The sequence below is a fragment of the Crinia signifera genome, chromosome 6, assembly GCF_055691185.1.
Source record: "Crinia signifera chromosome 6, ASM5569118v1, whole genome shotgun sequence".
NCBI classification, from domain to species: Eukaryota; Metazoa; Chordata; class Amphibia; order Anura; family Myobatrachidae; genus Crinia; species Crinia signifera.
The window spans coordinates 134,643,458-134,665,997 of record NC_139222.1 but is presented as its reverse complement, the minus strand read 5'-3'; the positions used below and the strand labels follow the sequence as shown (position 1 = coordinate 134,665,997).

Here is a 22,540-nt window from a genome sequence, read left to right as displayed (position 1 = left end):
GGTTTTGTCCATTAGAGAGTGTTTGTGCCTTTCCGAGTGAACTTGAATAACCCCCTGTGTACGCACCTTAACAGTTGTTATCAGGTGCAGCTTCAGCTCCATAATGAGCAACATGTACATTCTTGTCATCACCATCAGCATTAATACATACTTGCCTACTTTTGAAAACTAGTTTCAGGGAGATTATGGTTGGTAGTATAATTTTGCACAGTGCCCCATTGAGGGTGTGTGTCATACTTCACTCATAGGGCATGTCTAGTTCCACATATGGAGAGATTGTGAAAAGAGATTTTGAATGTGGCACCGAGAATCGTGGGTGTGTACTGCTACATCTGAGAGGAATCTTTTAAAATGACTTCTATACAAATGTAGATGAGACCCAAAGCTATTAGTAAGAGCTTCTATACTTGCTAAAGAAAAGTCACTGATACATGTTAGGGATTATGCCATATAAATTGCCACAAGAAATGCATGTACCCTTCATTGTGGGATCATTTTGTTTTATCACCAATGCTGGGAAATGGTGCTGATGATCCAATAAAAATGTATCTATGTCTCTTTTCTTTTTTTTCACAAAAATCTAACAGCGGCATAATATGGGCTAGGTAAAATGGGTATGGACCATTAGGTCACCAGCATGTTGGTCGACAGTCATTAGGTCGACACCATTAGGTCGACATGAATTTAGGTCGACATGAGTCTAGGTCGACATGCAGGAAAGTCGACATGAATCTAGGTTGACATGGTTTATGTCGACAGGGTCATTAGGTTGACACAGTCATTAGGGCGACAGTCAAAATATCGACATGGGGTTTTTCACATTATTTTGTCCTGAATTTCGACAGTGTCGACATGGACACTGAAACATAGTGCTTCGCTCGCCATGCTTCAAGCACGGTGCCTCGCTGCGCTTGGCACACTATTTTATTCTCCCACCGCACCCAAGTAGATGGTAGGGCATGAAATACCACCTGTCGGCCCATGTTGGCTCAAAAAAAAGTGAAAAAACCCACGTCGACCTTTTGACTGTCGACATAACCCATGTCAACCTAATGACCCTGGCAATCTAATGGCCCTGTCGGCCTAATGACCCTGTTGACCTAACCCATGTCGACCTAGACTCATGTCAACCTAATGATTGTTGACCAACATGCCAATGACCGTATCCCGGTGAAATGAGGGAGATTACTAGACTAATCAGGGAGAGTGGGGATTGCTGCTATTTCAGGGAGTCTCCTGCATAATACGTAAATTTGTGCCATCTGGGATGTCAAGTCACAAGTGTGCCAGAACTCTGCTTGGCTTACGAAGATCACAATGTTCCATGAAATCAACCTGTCTGTCTGGCTAGTGTAATAGCTGATTAAAATGCTATTATCTCCATTTGACCTGTGATCTAATGGACATACAGTAGGCCTTCATTCTGGTTGGCTTGGTAAGCTGCGAACATCGCAGCTTACCGAGTGCCTGAAACACCGCCTGGCCAAATACACCCTCCCCCCTGCTACCGAATCCCTTCAGAAACATGTGAAGAATGTGTACGAGAACACATCCCCTTCCATAAGCCACTAGCAGGAAAAATCATTCATTTATGTTACTACCGACCATTGCCCCCACTGTCTCAGCTCCCGTCTTTGGCACTTCAGCTGCTGCTGGCTCAGATGTATAAGCTGTATACCCCTAGGTCTAGTTTGCCTATGTCTAGGGCTGGCTCTGCACACTATATATCAATAGACTATAATTCCAAGAAATATAAAATTTCCAGCTTCTCACTGCAATTTCCCATTGCAAGCTCCCAGTTGATGTATACATATTTATTCTAGTACAACATTAAACACAGTGGTCTTGCCTTAATTACTGTGTACTGAAAAATATCTCTAAAAATAAAAACCAGAGATGTGAGTATGTCCGTACTCAATGTAATACTAGTAAAACAATTAGCAACAATAATGTCATACAGATAATTTCCTTTGATGTTCAATAATATCTATATTAAAAACAAAACAAAGTAATGATGTAAGTGTTTGCTTGCATAGTAATCCAATAAATTGTCACCTGATGACACCAGACAAGTTAAGAGATATTTGTCTACTCAAACCACACTACAGTGACCTGATGTCATTTCATGCTTCATATAAAACAAAAACATAGGGCAAGCACCTCATTTTTTGCAGAACAAGTTGTAGCGTACAGTATTCTCACTTCCAAACAGATCTGAGAGGAAATCATGAGCAGGAGAACTGACCATACGTCAGTTGGGTCCAGCATAAATGGAGAATTAATGGGTGGACTTTATCCTCTGTATATATCTCATCGTTCAACGGATTGTGACAGACATTACAATAAGTCTCAGAATAAGGACGACATTCCTCGTGATGTCAATTTCTATAGAGTACACAACTGTCAAGGTATTTTGGGAAATTCTCATTGCAAACATTCACCTTCTGGTTATGGACATGCAGTGAAGAATAGTCATGCACATTATAGAGCTCACATGAATCTTCCTGGAGACCATGCCGGCTTCAAGAATGATAATATTTTCAGATTTGATGAAAAGAAAACTATGGAGACCTTAAATGGCCGCTTGGAGTCCTACTTGAAGAACGTGAAATCACTGGAGGAAGAGAATGTCATCTTGGAAAAGAAGATCATTGAGTGGTATGAGAATCATGCAGGTAATGCCTGGCCTGACTTTAGTACATACCTCCAGACAATTTCTGATCTCCAGGACCAGGTAAGACTTAATTCTGAGCATTCTGTTAGATAATAAAGTAAATGAAATGGTATTTCTAATTATATTTTCTTATCCATTTAAAGGTAATCTCTGTCACTACACATAATGCCAGCCTTATCCTAAAGATAGAAGATAATCACATTGTCGCAGAAGATTTTAGAAAGAAGTAAGTTTTAGACATAATAACAAATTAGACCTAATAACCCCCAAAATACTGTATGTACAGGTACTGTATGACTAAACTTAAGGCACACATGTCTTTATATAAACAGTATATATTACATATATAAACCCTGGTCAAGGATACCCTAACAAAGGCATTAATGTTTGATTTCCAAAATTGTCTAAAATGTACCTTAGTGGTGTGTTTTACATTTTTCACATTTTTCAAAAAGTTGCATAATTGGATATAATCAGTAATAGGGGAAATAGCAATCATTTCATGTATTTGCTTTTTTGGCTTTGTAAAACCTAAAATTACACATATTTGGGCAGATGTATTAAGCCTTAACAAGCGATAAATGTAAGGGTGATAAAGAGAGATAAACGTCCAGCCAATCAGCTCCTTACAGACTTTTTTCAAACACAGCCAGTAACATGGCAGTTAGCAGGTGATTGGCTGGACGTTTATCTCTCTTTATCACACTTGCATTTTTCTCTTGTTAAGGCTTAATATATCTTCCCCAATGATCCTAATTCAGACCTGATCACAGGAAAGATTTGTTTTCAAAATGGGAAAAACCATGTGCACTGCAGGTGGGGCAGATGTAACATGTGCAGAGGGAATTCGATTTGGGTGGGTTATTTTATTTCTGTGCACGGTAAATACTGGCTGCTTTATTCTTACACTGCAATTTAGAATTCAGTTTGAACACACACCACCCTATATGTCTATATTAAGAAAATATATTAACTGTAGAACATATATATTAAAGTAGAACATTTTTAATACTGTAGAAGACACTAATACAATTTTATAGGGGATGGATATGTTAAGAATAGATTTCCAGTAAGACTTTCTGTAACCGTCACTAACTATCTAGTATCCTCTGTTGAAGGCGTGAGATGGAGCTCAAGGCGAGGACTAGCACTGAGGAGGTTTTGGCATATCACTATGGAATATTGGCAGATATAAATATGGACCGACAGAATCTTGGTTTACAAATACAGTGCGTTGAAGAAGAGCTTCTCCATCTAAAGGAAATGAGTGAGGAGGTATGAATAAGATATGATGATGATGATGGTTTTATTGAGGATGATGAGGACAGAGGAGGGATTGTGGTCATACAGTAATAAATTATGATGAACATACTGTAATGGTAATAGTGAGGACAATAATGACAACGAGGATAGTAGCAATAATAAAATATGATGAACATTATAGGAAAGGTGGGGATGATTAGGATAGAGGTAGTATTGTGCTAATAAGATTATGCTTAACATAAAAGTAATGTAGGATGATGAGGATAGTGGGTGTTATTGTAGCAATGGTAAGATTATGATGAACATAATGGTAATACCGATGATAATGTGGATAAACGGTGGTATTGTGGTAATAAGTAAGATATCAGGACTTCTATGCAGACACATCTACTCATTACCACTTTTGTCTGCCTGCTTCTGTGTACCATCTTTATATATTACTGCCAGATGTTTTTGGTCCCTATGTTTCCCTTCCATTTTCCCCCATGTATCTGGGTACTCGCATTTACCTGGTTACTCCTTGCTACATTATTGTATGGGGGAAAGGGGTGGGGAAATGTTCCTGAGCACAAGTGGCACTGTGATCTAGATTGTAATAAATAGAAGTAGGTGATAAGAATGCAAATAAAACCACAGTAATTGCTTATCTTACCAAAACTTGGATTATAGTGATTTGGCGGTGCACCCCTGAGTAAGTTTGAGTACAAAATTGGAAAAGAGAAAAAGTACTTTCTTTTTGTTGGGGGCACTCTTTTAAGTAGTCAAACAGAAGAAATATTATTTACAATAAAATGTAACTTTTATTAGGTTTAGTTTAAGATGTCAACATGGACATACAGACAGACAACACATAACAAGGTACAATAAAAAAAATGTTTGCATATATTATGGAATTAATATGCAAATATTCTAGTCAGTCCCACTCTGACGACCCTAGGATTTATAGTATAACTACATGTTAATGGGTCTCATAAGGGATGAAGGACTGATATTCATAATGCAGAAACAATATGATTTTGTACCTCTGGCTTTAAAGTTTGTTGCCTGGATAAATAACAAGGTTACTATCCCTATCTGTTGAGGTCAATGATGTGAGCTAGCAAAGTATTTTCATAATTTACCTAGACCAGGAAGGAGTTGCCCTTCATCTGGTGCAGTCCGAACACAATCAACTCGCTGTTTGCATTAGATGCTGTGTGCAGCGATTAATATATACCAAATGAGCCCTGATATGAATGGATTTTAATGTAGGTCCAAATTGCCAATCATCAATTGAGCATGAGATTTGGAAAGAAAAAGAGAAGGTGGGGGAACAAATAGTTAGTGGGCATGCTGTGGCTAGGTAATAAATGCAGCGGTAACGGCAGGGAGATTGTGTAAGATGTTAGATTGTAGAAAAAAGGGGACACTCACATCGGTAAAGAACATAGCTGCTGCTGCTGACTGTCTCAACCGTCCTGGTCCCCTGAGAGTCAGTGAGCGTTCTGTGTTGTCCTATATGTATGAAAAGAGGTGGTGGGTGGATCAGATACCCTGTTGACATATGGTCATTGCAGGGTTAATACTGTCTATACACCAGGAGATGAGAGAACTCCAGGAAAGTAGGGGTTAGCTGATGGAAATAGTATAGAGATGTCTTACAGTCTGGTGGTTGGGATTCAGGGTACTTGTGTATTTTGGCGGCGCCCATCGCATCGCATACCATAACACATACGATGGTATGCGATGCGACGCGATATCGTATGATAGTGCACGATGGCATACAATTTTGAAATTGTATGCCATTGTACATGGCATACGATGCCATACGATGCGATGCGATGCGATTAAACATTGTATAAGCACCCTAATGGGTGCTTATACAATGTTAAGCACCCAAATGGGTGCTTACAATGTTAAATGCACCCCCACGCAACCCCCCACTATAAACGTGAACCCGAAGCGTGGCGAGCGCAGCGAGCCTGCGAGGGGCGGCGGTACGCGTCCTACGACCTTTTCATACCCCCACTATCCACGTCGGCGTGGAGTTGAGAATAGAATAGTGTGGCGAGCGCAGCGAGCCACCGAGCCCGAAGCGTGGCGAGCGCAGCGAGCCCCGCGCGGGGACGCGGATACCTTCACAGGTAAACGCGTCCCCTCGCGGGCTTCACAGGTGTCCGCGTCGCCACGGACACCTGTGAAGCCCGCGAGGGGACGCGTATAACTGTGAAGGTATCCGCGTCCCCTCGCGGGGCTCGCTGCGCTCGCCACGCTTCGGGCTCGGTGGCTCGCTGCGCTCGCCACACTATTCTATTCTCAACTCCACGCCGACGTGGATAGTGGGGGTATGAAAAGGTCGTAGGACGCGTACCGCCGCCCCTCGCGCGCTCGCTGCGCTCGCCACGCTTCGGGTTCACGTTTATAGTGGGGGGTGGCGTGGGGGTGCATTTAACATTGTAAGCACCCGTTTGGGTGCTCAAAATCACCCTTTAGGGTGCTTATACGATTTTTGGTCGTATAGGGGGTCAAAATCGCGTCGCATCGCATCGCATGCCATCGGGTGCATGGCATGCGATGCGATCTGTTCGTCGTACGACGGACATCGGGGGCGCCGCCAAAATACACAAGTACCGGATTCAGTACTGAATCCCGGCGGTCGGAATCCCGGCGTTCAGAATCCCGACGCCGGAATCCCGACCGCCAAAATCCCGACAAGGGGGGGACGGGGATCGCCCCCCCTTGCGGGCTCGCTGCGCTCGCCACGCAGCGGGCCCGGTGCCTCGCTACGCTCGGCACACTAATTTATTCTCCCTCCAGGGGTGTCGTGGACACCCACGTAGGGAGAATGTGTCGGGATTTCGGCGGTCGGGATTCCGGCGTCGGGATTCTGAATCCTGGGATCCCGACCGCCGGGATCTTAACTGCATCCCGTGGTTGGTGTGCTTCTTTTTGCTATGTGCCCAGACATTGGTATGAAATGAGCGTCACCAGCCACGTGTCAGCATGAGATGAGGAGAGCGATGTAAGGGAGGAATAAGAGAGGAATTTTATGGGGGTTTCCAAATGTGTGTGTATATATATATATATATATATATATATACAACAAAGTTCAATAGCAAAACTTGCAATATCCACATCCAGTGAAGTAAACCAGGAGATGTTTTTCCAATACTTTAGTTTAATTTTCTTCACAGGATAGTCAGGTAAAAAACGCTTGTAGAAATACCCAACGTGTTTCGTCTCATAGAGACTTCATCAGGGGAATAACGGTCTTGTGATTCCTTTCTTCTATATAAAGAGGTTTTCCAGATTAATCTAATGTGAGGACATGATAATCCTTAAACCTATAGTAGGAGTACAAATATCAAAATTCAGTTGAGATATTTGAAGTGAGCCAATTAATGTGACCTATATAATAACAGGTCTTTGAATCCCTGTCGACCTCCTCTATTAAGAAGGTTACCTATAATGCAACAGGTCTGAGAATGCCTGTTATCCTCTTATGAGTCGGAGTTAGAAATACCTATGATATAACTGGTTTGTGTATTCCTGTTAGCCTCCTCTGGATTTAAAAGTTTTTACCTAAAAATGGATGACGATCCCTCATCCAAAAATTAAGAACAAATGAATCTCCACTGGGACTTCTGATCGCTTCAGAGAGAACCTGTTTTTAAGAAATTCATGTTTTAATAAACAGTTTTATGTGTAAATGTATGTATGGTTCTTTCGGAAAAATCTGTAAATAAGGAAAGACAGAAATAATCATTATAATATAGGGCGCCTAACACTATTGTGGTAGTATTGGGTAGAGGAAGCTCCGCTAGTAGGGAGCAAAGTGTTATTGGCGACCACCTACTGGAAGCGCAAATTCCAGGAATTTTGTTGTTGGATATATATATATATATATATTATATACACTTAACATCGGCAGTATATATATATATATATATATATATATATATATATATATATATACACTTCTGTAGGGATGGACCCGGCACTCCAGGCTTTTGTGAACAGCAAAATTCTTTATCCGAGTGAACAAGTAACGTTTCAATGCAACAGCATTATCATCTGAGTCTGATGATAATGCTGTTGCATTGAAACGTTACTTGTTCACTCGAATAAAGAATTTTGCTGTTCACAAAAGCCTGGAGTGCCGCGTCCATCCCTACAGAAGTGTGTATCTACCCTGACGAGGGCACCCGACTGAGCAACTACACCCGGAGGTTGTGCCCGGCCCTGCTATACGTATATATATATATATATATATATATATATATATATATACTGTATATACACACATATATATATATATATATATATATATATATATATATATATATATATATATATATATATATACCATAAATATGGAGGTCTGGCGGTGAGGATGCCCTTGTTCTGAATCCTGATGCTGGCATCCTGATGGAGGGAATCCCGACAGGGGTCAGGTAAGTATACTTACCTTTCCCCTGCCCCCCTTAAGCCTCCCTCCTCACAGCCTAAAACTCCCCCCACAGCAAAACCTTAAACCTCCCCGCTAGTACCTAAATATAACCCCCACCCTGCAGCCTAGCCCTACCCAAGCCCTTAGAGGCAGCCCCCCCATCCCCAGCCCTCAATGGCAGCATCCCCCTTCCCACCAGCCCTCAGTGCCAGTACCCCCTCCTCTCCAGCACTCAGCAGCAGTAGCAGCCTTCCCCCCTACCCAGCCCTCAGTGTCAGTAACCTCTTCCTACCCAGCACTCAGCAGCAGCATCCTTCCCCCCTCCCCAGCTCTCAGTGTCAGTAACCCCTTCCTCCCCAGCAATCAGCAGCAGACTTCCCCCCTCCCCAGCCCTCAGTAAAGTAGCAGCTCACCTCTCCACCGGTGTCATTCTCATGTGGCTTGCTGTGCACCCCCCCCTGGACCATGGCCCCGGGATCCTGGTGCTTGTAGCTGGGAGTCCCTGCAGTGGTGCATTGTCCCTCAGCGGTGCTGAATGTTCTTAATGGCGCCAACTTCTGGGGCATAGCAGCATTGCGGCTTTCACCTCCCTCCTACCGGGCATTGCAGCAGCATCAGCTTCCCCCCTTCCTCCCCGGGACATAGCAGTGGTGCTGGCTTCCAGCTCCTCTCACTCTGCTGGGCTTAGCAGCAGCATCGGTGCCCCCTCTACCGCCCAGCGGGGCATTGCAGTGTGGTAAGTGTATGCATCCCCCCTCACCCTCCCTCCTCCCGGGCATTGCAGTAGCATCAGCTTCCTCCCTGGGGACATAGCAGCGGTGTTGGCTTTGAAGAAGTGTCGGCTCCCCCCCTCTCCCTCCATCCTGCCGGGGCATTGCAGAAGCATTTGCTCTCTGGAAAAATAATTTTGTCTGTCAGGGGGGTTTCTGGTTACTCTGGGTTTCTGGGTACTGGGTCTTAGGCTGGACCTTTATTCCTACTGTTTCACAGCAAACAATTCTCTCAGTTAATGTTTATATTATGTTTCACTATCTTGCAGGAGATAATCTTTCTTCAAAGTCAGCTGGGCAACAGAGTCAATGTGAAAGTAGAGACGTCTCCATCTATTGATCTGAATACGGCTTTGTCTGATATCCGAAAGGAATATGAATGGCTGATGGAGAGGAATCTCAGCGATGTTGAGAACATGTTTCATAAGATGGTAACATTATTTTAATTTGCCATAATAAACTGTTGACGAATGAATTTACTTGCAATAAAGCAGTAGTAGCACTGTACATATCCATGCGAAGCCCAGGAGGGTCATTCACAGGAACAGGCTTTCTCAGAAGCTCTCTCCCTGCATGCAATATTTGATACACTATTTCAAAGTATTCAAATATCATATTGCAAATGTATCACATTGCATCCGCATCTGAGGTGTAGATTGTGATTAATATGCCCCTAAAGGATACACTCAATCAATTCTTTAAAAAAAAGTTCTTTCAAATCAGCGTACTTACAACAAGTATACCTGAGGACACTACACAGAGCCTACATCACTCCTCACAGAAGAAAATTTATGACACCAGAAGAGTCGGGACACTGCCTTAAATGTGGCATAACAATTGCCAATTTTTCACATTGGATGTGGGACTGCTACAAATTGAAATGGTTTTAGAACAAAATAATCACCTACATCAATGGAATGTTTAAAGTCAAGTTCTCTATTAATGAAGCAGCAATCAAGGGGCTACATTTTTCAGCCTGGCAGATGGACAAACTCAATAAACATAAATAAATACCCTCTCCTAATTACGATATTGACAGTGGCCCGGAAGTGTATTTTCATTCACTGGACAAAAAAACTGCTCCTCAACTGAGATTAGTCCAACAAAAGCTTCTTCAAATATGCAAGAACAGATGTTAATTCTGGAGCAGTTGTGTTTTACAAAAATGGTCACTATTTATAGATACTCTCGATGTGTCCAATAAAGACCATATTGGCTCAGTATTTGAAAATGTCCCATCTTTTGAACTTATGGTAAAAGTGTAGCAACCACTGTGGATTGTCTATTTGGACATACTATAGAACTGACTGACATGTAAACCCCCCCCCGTGTCTCTACATTGTCACTGTCATTGTTGTTGGGAAAACTAAATAAGGAGAAACATTTGTTGTCATCTTTGCTTAAATTAACCTAATTCCTATAATATACCAAATTGGGTAAAGTGACCTAGGCATGATGGTTTTAATATGATCAATTAAAACTCATTGAAACTAAGTTGTCAATGCTGATCATACTTTCATAAATATCATTTAAAAAAAAATATGCTGCTAAAGGAGACACCATTAGAGAATGAAAGATGGAGACTAACATATTCATAGAACAAAAAAGGAATTTGAGAACTTTTAATTTTAAGACATTCCTTTGTTCTCACTAAATAACCTAAACATATAAACAAAGAATTTAACGGTAGATGAGCCAATGTACACACACACTAGAGATCATTTTTGTCAGGAAACAGTAAAGTACCAGTATATTTTTGGAGCGTGGGAAGAAACTGAAGCACATGGAGGAAACCCATACAAGAACACAGAGAAAATATAAACGCCACACTGACAGGAATAAGATGCTCTGGTTCCCGAGAGTCGCTAGGCAATGGGACCGGAGGTTCTCTTCCGCTCCTGGGTGGTCAGACTCGGCCATTCGCTGGTCAGTCACAAATCCTGCTGGCAGCATCACTCCCAGACGTCTTAGTTCAGCCGTTCGCCTGGCAACCGGAGAAGTCAGGTGGCTGCGGAAGTTTCCGCTTCTGTTGGTTGCTAAGCAAGCCAGGATGCCAGGTTTAGCGTGCCTAGATGTAGCTGCAGTATATAGGATTCTTCAGGCTTGTCTGACTAGGAATCCTTTGATTGGCTGTCTAGGTCTATTTATTGGATTCAGGCCAATGCAGGCCCTCCGGTGATAGCTCCTAGGTTATCTTGTCCTTGGTCTCTGGTCTGCCTGGTCCAGGTTCCAGTTTGACCTAGTCTTGGTCTTTGAGTCCATTCAGAGTTTTGTATCCACACTTCTTGCCTGAGTAAGCAGTGTATTTCCATCTGGTCTCAGGTGTCATGAATACTTATCTTCAGGTCTCCCGGAACATTGGGAGGTTACTTATCTTCAGGTCTCCCGGGGAGATCTTGTCTTATTTATTGTTATATTTTGGTTCTGTTTATTCATGCGATGGAGTCACTGGTGTTTTTTTATGTTTTGCAATTTGGTCGTTCCTGCATCTCTTAGTGCTTTTGGTTAGCAACTGAGTCGCTTCTGCTTCTGGTTATGACCTCCCTTGTGCGATGGTGTCACTTGCTTAAGTTCTTCACCCCTTGGTTCTTTGTTATTAGCCTCAGTTAGTTTGCCTTTTGTTTTCCTCTTTGTACTGCTAGTGCATTGTCCTTAATTAAGACCTGGTGGTACCAGAGTTGGGTCACACTTAATTTGCCCCTTCAAACAGTGCTGTTATAGGCAAAGCATAGCTCTGCAGGTACTTGATGGGCACTGGGGAAGGCAACAGAGGTAGTTTCAGTGTAGGGCCCACTGTGGCCGTTCTGAACAGCAGTCACAGCCACAGGTTCACACCCGCAACCTAACACACAAGGCTATGGTGAGAATTTAACACATGACCTCATTGCTCAAGCAATAATGCTAACCATTACACCATATGTACTGTCCCATACACACTGAATGATACATATCGTTCAGGCCCCTATTTCGATGCATGCTGTCAACAATTACAGTACACCATATATACTGCTAAATCCATGTGAACCTTAGAAATCCAATACTGAGGGGGCGGGATAAATATTGTGGTCCTGTAATTTAGCCTGCCCTTTCTGGTGGCTCTCTCGATTTGCCTGGGAGTAACGTACAAGCCTGCACGCTTCACTATAACGTGGAAAGCAAAAATCGTGAGTCTCTTGAAGCTTCTGGGAAGTTATGCTAGTAGGTGAAATACAGAATGTTCGTAATTTGTAAATATGAAAAGTTAAGTAAACCTTTTATGATTAATAATAAAATATTCCTTATTTTGCAGAGTGCTGATCTAACTTGTGCAGTGTTTTGTGGAGTTGAAGAAATGCAGCTGTTCAGTAAGGAAGTTACTGACTTAAAGCTCTGTGTACACACACTAGAGATAGAGCTAACAAAACAACTCAATATGGTAAGTGAGCCTTACTAATACAGCCAATGGGCATCCTTAAGGACTGACAGCAAAATGTAATAAGCATTAGATGATGAGCCTCTTCTATATCAATATCTGTGCTTCATATTTTATTTACTCTGAGTCATTTATAGAATAATGTTACTATTGTTTTAGCCAACACCAGAATAACTTATTTTTAGCATAATTGTATATTAACCACTATATAAATAATAAACAATGCACATATGTATGACTTCTCACACTACCATTTTGTCTTTTTTAGATATCAGCCCATGAAAGTACATTGTCAGAGCTAGATGGACTTTATATGTCCCATCTCAATCAGCTACAGGGTGCGATTGGCAATCATGAATCCCAACTGGCACACCTCCACTCTAAGCTACAGCAACAACACTACCAGTGCAAAGCCTACATGGATGCAAACAGTAACCTGGAGAAGGAGATAAGCATGTTCAGACATGTGCTTGATTCACATTTTGCCTAGTATGTATGGCTAATCTGATGTGGTCAGTGCCAGATAAAGGTTCTCATGGGTGTGGAGCTGACATTTTTGAAGGGCCTATTTTGTGCCTTGGCAGGATGTATGACAAGAGCTGAGGCGGTATTAGGGCTGTTTCACACAGTACGGTTCCTGCCGCACGGTGAAATCCCGTACGGCCAGGGAGCCGTGCCGCACTCAGCAGTTGTGAATGGACACTATTGTGTCCATTCACACGGGACGGCCACGGCCCGGCCGCACGGCTGCAGCCGGATCCCCCCACTGGAAGGGACGGCTGCCGGGCTGTGGCCATCCCTGCCATTATAAAATTCTGAGTGCGGCGCGGCTCCCTGACCGTACGGGATTTCACCGTGCGGCAGGAACCGTACTGTGTGAAACAGCCCTTACTAGTGATGTCGGGGTGTGACCATTGTGGTGTGGGTGTGGTCTACATAAGGGGTGTGGCTATCTCCAAGATGGACATAGCTACTGCATACCTTAAACTACCTAATACATCTTTCGCTTCGCAGTACCAGGTCCGACCCAAGAGCTTTGGTGCTTTCACACCTTCAATTACCTGGCTCCGAAGTGCAGTGTGAAAGGTGTATAATAGTACAGCTATAACAAGAAAGTGACCACATATAATAAAAAGACTATCACAGTGACTTCCATGTGACACAGAGAGCATTTCAGTGAATTACCTTTAATACAGAGAGCATTAGAGTGATAGTCCCATAAATAAAATAGTTATAGTGACCAATTTATAATGCTGGGAACATTACAATACACTAGGCATTACAGTGACCTCCAATGCAAAGAATGCCATATAATATATTGTGGGGTTTTAGCATCAAACGGGTAGGCACAGGTGAGGATTTGGCACAGACTTAGACAGTGACATCACGGCTTGGGTCCAAAACAGGGCTTGCCTGAGTTTATTGCAGCACTCAGAGCAAGAAACTAAAAAAAACAGCCTTTACACTTCAGGCAAAACAGAAAATAAAACCTGCTCGTCTGAGCTCTAACTAAACAGAATAAACGTCCCTCTCTATACCAGGGCCACACTATGTGACACTGGACACACACAGCAGATATAGATCAAGTAATGCAGTACTTACAGCCTTGTCTCTCTCTAGCAGCAGCTTACTGCCTCCAACACCCAGGGAGAGAGAGAGAGCTCTATGGAGAGGGCTGACTCCTTTTTAAAGAATCAGGTGCTCTCCTGATTACCAGCCCAGGACAGAACACCCTTTGTAAGCCGGAGCTTACCACACAGATTGAAACAGCCTGCAGTCTATATGCCATAAGACAGGATTCTAGGGGAAAGGTACCTGCCGTCTATGACTTTCCCTGCCACTGTCTTACATACCCTCCCCCTCTGTTCGAACCTATGGGGTCGGACACTGTCTGCCAACTGGCAGTATGTTCGGGATAGGGCATCGGCATTACCCTGAAGCCTTCCTGCTCTGTGTTCCACTGTAAATTTGAAATTTTGCAAATTGAGAAACCATCTCGTGACCCTTGCATTTCTCTCTTTGGCTTGGTACATCCATGTAAGTGGGGAGTGGTCAGTGATTAATCTAAAGGAGCGTCCTAAGAGATAGTACTTTAGGGATTCAAGGGCCCACTTGATTGCTAAGCACTCCCGCTCGACTATACTGTAGTTTCTCTCCGCAGGTGTGAGCTTCCTGCTCAAATATGTTACCGGGTGTTCCTCTCCACCAACTTCTTGGGAGAGGACAGCACCTAGTCCCACATCAGAAGCATCAGTCTGTACGACAAACTCTTTTTTAAAATCTGGAGTGATCAGGACTGGTTGATTACAAAGGGCCACTTTTAATTCTTGGAATGCCCTTTCAGCCTCTGGGTTCCAGCTGACCATAACTGCCTTACCTCCTTTGGTAAGATCGGTTAGGGGCGCTGCCATGGTTGCAAACTGGGGAATGAACCTACGGTAATACCCCAGAATTCCCAAAAAAAACCTGACTTGTTTTTTTGTCGAAGGACGAGGCCAGTCTTGGATAGCCTCCACTTTATTTATTTGAGGCTTTATTATACCTCTCCCGATAACATACCCCAGGTAACGTGCCTCCTCGAGGCCTAAAGTACACTTTTTTGGGTTCGCTGTCAACCCCGCCTCTCTGAGGGAATTCAACACCGCCTGGACTTTGGGTAAATGACTCTTCCAGTCATCACTAAAAATTATGATGTCATCTAGATATGCCGAGGCATACTGACGATGGGGTTTAAGAACAATGTCCATTAACCTTTGAAAAGTTGCTGGAGCCCCATGCAACCCAAAAGGCAAACAGAGATATTGAAACAGACCATCGGGGGTGACAAACGCTGTTTTCTCTTTGGCACTATCGGTAAGAGGTACTTGCCAGTAACCTTTAGTTAAGTCGAGGGTAGAGAAATATCTAGCATGACCAAGTCTTTCAATTAACTCATCAACTCTTGGCATTGGGTAGGCATCAAATTTTGATACCTCGTTCAGCTTCCGGAAGTCATTACAGAAGCGCAATGAGCCATCTGGTTTTGGAATTAACACAATCGGGCTTGACCACTCACTTTTAGACTCCTCGATAACCCCGAGGTCTAACATTTTCTGGACCTCCCCAGATATGGCCTGTCTACGCGCTTCTGGTACTCTATAGGGTTTTAAGCGTACCCGAACTCCAGGTTCGGTGACAATGTCATGTTTTATGGCTGTGGTGCGCCCTGGAAGTTCTGAGAACACATCATAATTCCTTTGTACTAACTCTTTAGTTTCCTGCTTCTGGGATTTGGACAGGGTCTCTGACACCCGCACCTCTGGGCTATCACTAGAGGGGGCACTTACAGCTGTCAGAGTCTCTCTGTCTTTCCAGGGTTTAATTAAGTTCACATGGTACAACTGTTCTGGCTTCCGTTTACCTGGTTGATACACTTTATAATTTACACTTCCCACTTTTTCGATGATCTCATAAGGCCCTTGCCACTTAGCAAGAAATTTGCTTTCTACGGTGGGCACTAATACCAAAACACGTCACCTGGGTTAAAGCTTCTTACCCTGGCTGACCTGTTATACACTTGACGTTGTGCTTCTTGGGACTGCTCTAAGTGTTCCCTGACTATAGGCATGACCGCAGCAATTCTGTCTTGCATAAGAGAAATATGCTCAATGACACTCTTGTAGGGTGTAGTCTCCTGTTCCCAAGTTTCCTTTGCTATATCAAGCAGTCCACGAGGATGTCTGCCATATACTAGCTCAAAAGGGGAAAAACCTGTGGATGATTGGGGCACCTCACGGACCGCAAACATCAAATAAGGCAGAAGACAGTCCCAGTCCTTCCCATCTTTGCTCACTACCCTCTTCAACATCCCCTTTAATGTTTTATTAAACCTTTCAACAAGACCGTCAGTTTGTGGGTGATACACCGATGTACGTAGATGCTTAATTTTCAATAGTTTACACAACTCTTTCGTGACTTTAGACATGAAGGGGGTTCCTTGATCGGTAAGGATCTCTTTGGGTATGCCGGTACGGGTAAACATGTTGAAGAGCTCTTTTGCTATGGACTTTGAAGAGGTATTCCGCAAAGGAATAGCCTCAGGGTAACGAGTGGCGTAATCCAACACCACGAGAATATACTGAAATCCCCTTGAGGATTTTACCAAAGGGCCGACCAGGTCCATTGCAATCCTGTCAAAGGGCACTTCAATAATAGGTAACGGAACCAGGGGACTTCTAAAATGTGTCATGGGAGCCGTCAGCTGACAGTCAGGGCAGGACTTGCAGTAGTCTTCTACTGCGCGGTGAACCCCGGGCCAGTAAAACCGTTGCAACACGCGTTGTGTGGTCTTTTCAGTACCTAAGTGTCCTCCCATCGCGTGTTTGTGAGCAAGGTCTAAGACCATTCTACGGTATGGCCGGGGCACCGCCAGCTGCTCAACTATCTCCCCACGGATTTTATCTACCCGATACAGTAGATCCTGGTTAATGGCCATATATGGGAACTCTTTGTCAGCATTGGGGTATTGGGGCTCACCATTTATGACTTTAGGATTTTCCCTAGCTCTTAATAAGGTGGGATCTCTAAGTTGAGCAGTCCCAAAATTATCACGTGACATCTCTAGCTCAGGCATGTCACACGCTTCTTCCTGCTCCTCAGCTTCACCTGCAAGAACAGCTAGGGGAAAACGGTCAGATTCAATAGTGGTCACCCCTACCGTTTGAACCTCAGTATCCTGATCAAAAGGCTCAGGACTAATCACAGGGCACACATTCTCATTATTAACAGCATTTCTAGTGCAGTGTACATTCTGTTTCCACAAGTCCCAGAACAATGGGAAGTCTCTTCCCAGGATCACACTATGCATCAGGGTCTCTACCACGCCCACTTCATGGGACACAGTTCCACAAGTACTCTTTAGCTGGACTAAAGCTGTGGGATACTCCTTGGTGTCCCCATGTATGCACAAGACCCCTATGTAACGTCCTGTGAGTGTCCCAGGGTCTACCAAGCTGGCATGGATGAGAGTAACTAAACTCCCAGAGTCCAGTAGAGCACTCCCGGGATAACCATCCACCTTTACATGACATATTTGCTGTCCAGTTTCTGACACAGTCTCAGCAGAGAAAACAGAACGTGCATATAAAGAGCTTCGCCTGGCTGTATCACACTCCATTGGCTCAGAAGTAAGGGGGCAATTGGCAGCAATATGCCCAGGTCCATGACAACGCCAACACTGTATGCGGCCCCAGTCTTTTTGCGACCCAGGTTTGGACCCTACTGTCCCTTGGGAACGCCTCTCCACTGTTTGTTCCCCATCTAGGCCACCTCCCTTTACAACATTATTCACCCCTCTAGTAAACGGAACAGTCTTACCAGATGATCCGGCCGCTTTGCTGTTCTTGAGGGTGGAATGTCCAGGAGGCACTTCTTGGATTAGATTTTCAGTAGCTCTGTACCTCTCAACCAAGTTGACAAGCCCCTCGGCATCATTAGGGTCGCCCTGACCGACCCAGCGCTGAACCTTTGGAGGTAAGGAACAAAGATACTTGTCCAGCACGACTCTCTCCACGATCTGCACTGGTGTAGACTCCTCTGGCTGTAGCCACTTCCTTACCAGGTGGACCAGGTCATACATTTGGGACCGCGCAGGTAACTGTTCAGAAAAAGTCCAGTTATGCACCTTCCGGGCACGCACACTCATGTTTACGCCTAAGCGAGCAAGGATCTCTCCCTTGAGTTTCGCGTAGACCTTAGCATCCTGCTCACTCAGATCAAAATACGCCTTTTGTGGTTCTCCAGTTAGAAAAGGCGCTACCACACCTGCCCATTGATCCACGGGTAACTGTTCACGCTCTGCTACACGTTCAAACACCGCAAGATAGGCCTCTACATCATCCGTGAGAGTCATCTTTTGCAGAGACTTCTGTACTGCAGCCCGTGTGGTTGGAAGCAAGGGTTGGGGTGTTTGCACACTCTGCGCCACACTCTTAGCCACATTCTGTATTTGCTCTTCTAATTGCAGATTAGTTTGCTGCTGTTCCTTTAAGGCTTGTCTGTTGGATTCAAGCAGCAAAACATTGGTTTCAGCCTGGGCACGCATGGCCTCCTCATGCACCTTTTGCTGATGTGCGTTAGCCTGTCGCTGCAGCTCATTTGCCTGCACCAAGTGTTTTAAAAGGTCCTCCATTTTAACAATCTCCTGTTGCAGTGTTACAGCAGCCTTCAGCAAGGACATACAAGTATCAGTGCACTCCAGACACTCACTTGTGGCTGGTTGCCTTTAGCAACAACTTCCAGCTTGCTGTAGCAAAAGTCCTATAGTTCGATGTATGTCTCTTTAAGTGAGATGCTTGCTCGCATTCTCCACCATATGTGGGGTTTTAGCATCAAACGGGTAGGCACAGGTGAGGATTTGGCACAGACTTAGACAGTGACATCACGGCTTGGGTCCAAAACAGGGCTTGCCTGAGTTTATTGCAGCACTCAGAGCAAGAAACTAAAAAAAACAGCCTTTACACTTCAGGCAAAACAGAAAATAAAACCTGCTCGTCTGAGCTCTAACTAAACAGAATAAACGTCCCTCTCTATACCAGGGCCACACTATGTGACACTGGACACACACAGCAGATATAGATCAAGTAATGCAGTACTTACAGCCTTGTCTCTCTCTAGCAGCAGCTTACTGCCTCCAACACCCAGGGAGAGAGAGAGAGCTCTATGGAGAGGGCTGACTCCTTTTTAAAGAATCAGGTGCTCTCCTGATTACCAGCCCAGGACAGAACACCCTTTGTAAGCCGGAGCTTACCACACAGATTGAAACAGCCTGCAGTCTATATGCCATAAGACAGGATTCTAGGGGAAAGGTACCTGCCGTCTATGACTTTCCCTGCCACTGTCTTACAATATATATACATAAACTCCCACATCCACCATAAAATACAGAGGACATCACAGCCAGGGGGTGTTACACATGGCAATGTGGGTTAAGACTGAGAGAAGATAACTCTGAGGAGCGCACAGATAGGAATAGAGGATCTGAGGCATAGGCAGTCTAGAGGCCCCCATACACTTGTCTGATGTGTTTGGCCATACCTCCCAACTGTCCCGATTTTTGCAGGTCTGTCCCATTTTTTTAAGATGGTACTGCATCCTGTATAAGGTCAACAGTATCCTACAGTGGGGGGAGGGGCAGTTGGGAGTCCCCCCTTCCCAGATCATACTCATTAATCAATCGTCGGCCAAATGTGCCGTTCATTTACACAGGCCCAAAAAGTTGTGATATCAGTCATAGACTGCCTCAGCAGAAACAATGGTCAAAGTGCCCGCACGTACACCTCCCACCAAGCAATAACTGATGATCATAATCACAGTACCTGCATGCACCCCTACACCTTGCACGACAGATTTTGCAGTATACACACTCCTCCACCCCACCCCGAAAGTGACAGCAACCGCACTTCCCCCACCCCAAAGGTCACAGCACCCACGCAGCCCCCACACTTGTGTACTGACTCCTGCTCACAGCACATTCACGGTGCACCAAAGCTTTGGACTAGTCTGGACTAGAGCAGAGCTTCAGCAGGCCTGGGGGGGGGGGGGCTTTGCTGGGTCTGGGGGTTGAGCTTCGGGTGATTTTGGCTATGGATTGTTCAGCACATCAGCAAGGCTGCCTTGGGTAACTTGAAGGTAAGCTTCTGCTGGTTGCTTTACTAAAGGGTATGCTGTGATCCTATTTTCAATGGGGGGCCTGGAGCTACAGTTCCATCTGACCCATCTGGCCCTGCATATGCTGTCACACATTGTATCATTTAGAATTTCCCCAAAAAGCTGCTTAAATTGAATGTACATTTACTATTTAACCATACTTGAAAACCTTCCTAGTATGGCCGCAAGGCTCCTGAAAATCAGGTACCCCTCTTAGTCCCCAGAAAGGTAAATTGCGTTATTGTGGCTCTGCCCCCCGCTGTACAATTCCTGTGAGAGTGAATAGTTCTTCAAGGGCGTTGCTACGATGATGCAATAGCAAGTATCACACCCACTGCACTGCCACCTCTATTGAGTTCTACCCTTGTCCCACCCCCTTTCATATCATGGCAAGACAGTCAGCAACCATTTCTTTTACCATATATAGGGGAAAAAAGTAGCAAATTATTTGCATACATGTGTTCATTTGGATGGAGCTCATGATGTTTTCAGCTCATAATTAGTTACATAGCAAGTTGTTGATGATTTCTTCCCATGAGGGGTAAAAATGTGGTAGAGATTACATAGAGATGTGAAAAAGGATATTTGCCTCTTGCAATTAATATGTGTTTAGTGACTCTGTAAGAGTTCATGCAGACAATTAGAAATAAAAAAAAAGCACTTAAAATAACTTATTACAATACCAAAAAATAAAAATATGTTTAATATCAATGTACAGTATACAGCTCTTTTAAGAACAGGTGCAGAGTCTGGGTAAACTGTAGTGTAGTGGGGGATTAGCCGAAATAGGGCACCTGTTCTTAAAGAGCTGTATACATTGATCTTAAACATATATATTTTTTTTATTTGTCAGGTCAGGGCAGGATTATAATGGGGCACAGGGGGTCAGTACCACTGGCCCCCCTCTTGGCATGTATTTTTTTGAGCATGAGAGTGGGGTAGTGCTGCAGCTTCACCTATCTGCCAATGTGACAATGATTAATTGTGCTGAGCATCGGGAGCCAAGGCACACTGACTGCACAAGTGTGCATGCATTACTGGGAGTTGACTAAGTCCCATAAGAATTTGCACAAGAGGTCAGAGGCTGAGATACTTGTAATGAGCTTTGCTTGGTGGAGCTCATCATACACTTCTCAGGACCATGAAGGATAGCAGCAGCAGCTGCCTTGTCATGGGAGGGTTTTTAATCAGAGGCAGCGCTGAGCCTGTCAGGGCTACTACAGAGTAAGGTACAGAGGGACAAACACATGCTTTTCATGCAGTATTTATCTACAGTATATATATATATATATATATATATATATATATGTTTATATTAACCCCCCCCCCCCCCTGCAGTTGACCATTGACCAATTTTATACTGCTTTTACTCTGTGTTTTGACAGTGTAATATTCTCCCATGCAGTTTGCGGCCATTAATGAAAAGTAGGAGAGGGCCCCCCTTTCTATATATATATATAGATATAGATAGATAGATAGATAGATAGATAGATAGATAGATAGATAGATAGATAGATAGATATACAGCATGTTGGGTCATATTGTAGATTATGCCTTATAAATTAGACCAGGGGTTCTCAATATTTTTTTAATCCCGTTTTTTCACCGCACCTCTAGGCCCCCCAAAAAATAAAAATTAAGTAGACTGTGTGATCCTTAGGTTCAGTTATGTGGTAAAGGGTTCTGTTTTTACACATATTTTATGATTGTCAGTTACTGTCCTGCACCACAAACCCGTGGCACCCCTGCAAGTGTCCCGAGGCACCCCAGGGAGCCACGGCACACAGTTTGGAAATCACTGTGTTAGACTGTTCTATTATACTTGTCATATGCTTTTAAATTACATAATTTGTTTCTATACAGTGTCCTGACATATCATCACACAGGAGGAAATAATGGTAAGTGGGACCAGAAGCCTGGAATAATAGTATTGCAGAAAACAAAAAGTGCATGAGACGCAATGGTCTTTGGGAGTTATTCTGGTTCACTCGCAAAAGGCAAATTCCTTCTCAAATGGACAAAACCATGTGCACTGCAGGGGGGCAGATGTAAAATGTGCAGAGAGAGTTAGATTTGGGTGGGGTTTTACTTCAAAATTAGATCTATATTGCAGTGTTAAAATAAAGCAGTCAGTATTTTCCCTGAACAGAAACAAAATAACTCACCCAAATCTAACTCTCTCTGCACATTTTACATCTGCAGTGCACATGGTTTTGTCCATTTGAGAAGGAATTTGCCTTTGCGAGTGAAAAAGAATAAGGGACGTTATCCATTGTAAGTGTTTTGTAAAAGAGCTACATTCAGGC

General features: G+C 43.8%; 1 protein-coding gene across 1 annotated transcript; it reads left to right on the top strand.

Annotated features, from left to right (window-relative positions):
• The first annotated feature begins 2,227 nt into the window (after positions 1-2,227).
• On the top strand, positions 2,228-13,038 carry LOC146009649 (keratin, type I cytoskeletal 19-like). The gene is made up of 6 exons (XM_083150102.1): positions 2,228-2,734; positions 2,818-2,900; positions 3,793-3,949; positions 9,406-9,567; positions 12,426-12,551; positions 12,817-13,038. The coding sequence occupies exons 1-6, from the start codon at positions 2,228-2,230 to the stop codon at positions 13,036-13,038; spliced, it is 1,257 nt and encodes a 418-aa protein (XP_083006228.1).
• Positions 13,039-22,540: the final 9,502 nt, after the last annotated feature.

What these genes read in the sequence shown, in the direction of transcription:
- LOC146009649 (XM_083150102.1), top strand. Translation starts at nt 2,228, where the DNA reads ATGAGCAGGAGAACTGACCATACGTCAGTTGGGTCCAGCATAAATGGA. An exon ending in AGAACATGTTTCATAAGATG is followed by an intron (nt 9,568 to 12,425) that starts GTAACATTATTT and finishes CTTATTTTGCAG; the next exon opens with AGTGCTGATCTAACTTGTGC. An exon ending in TAACAAAACAACTCAATATG is followed by an intron (nt 12,552 to 12,816) that starts GTAAGTGAGCCT and finishes TGTCTTTTTTAG; the next exon opens with ATATCAGCCCATGAAAGTAC.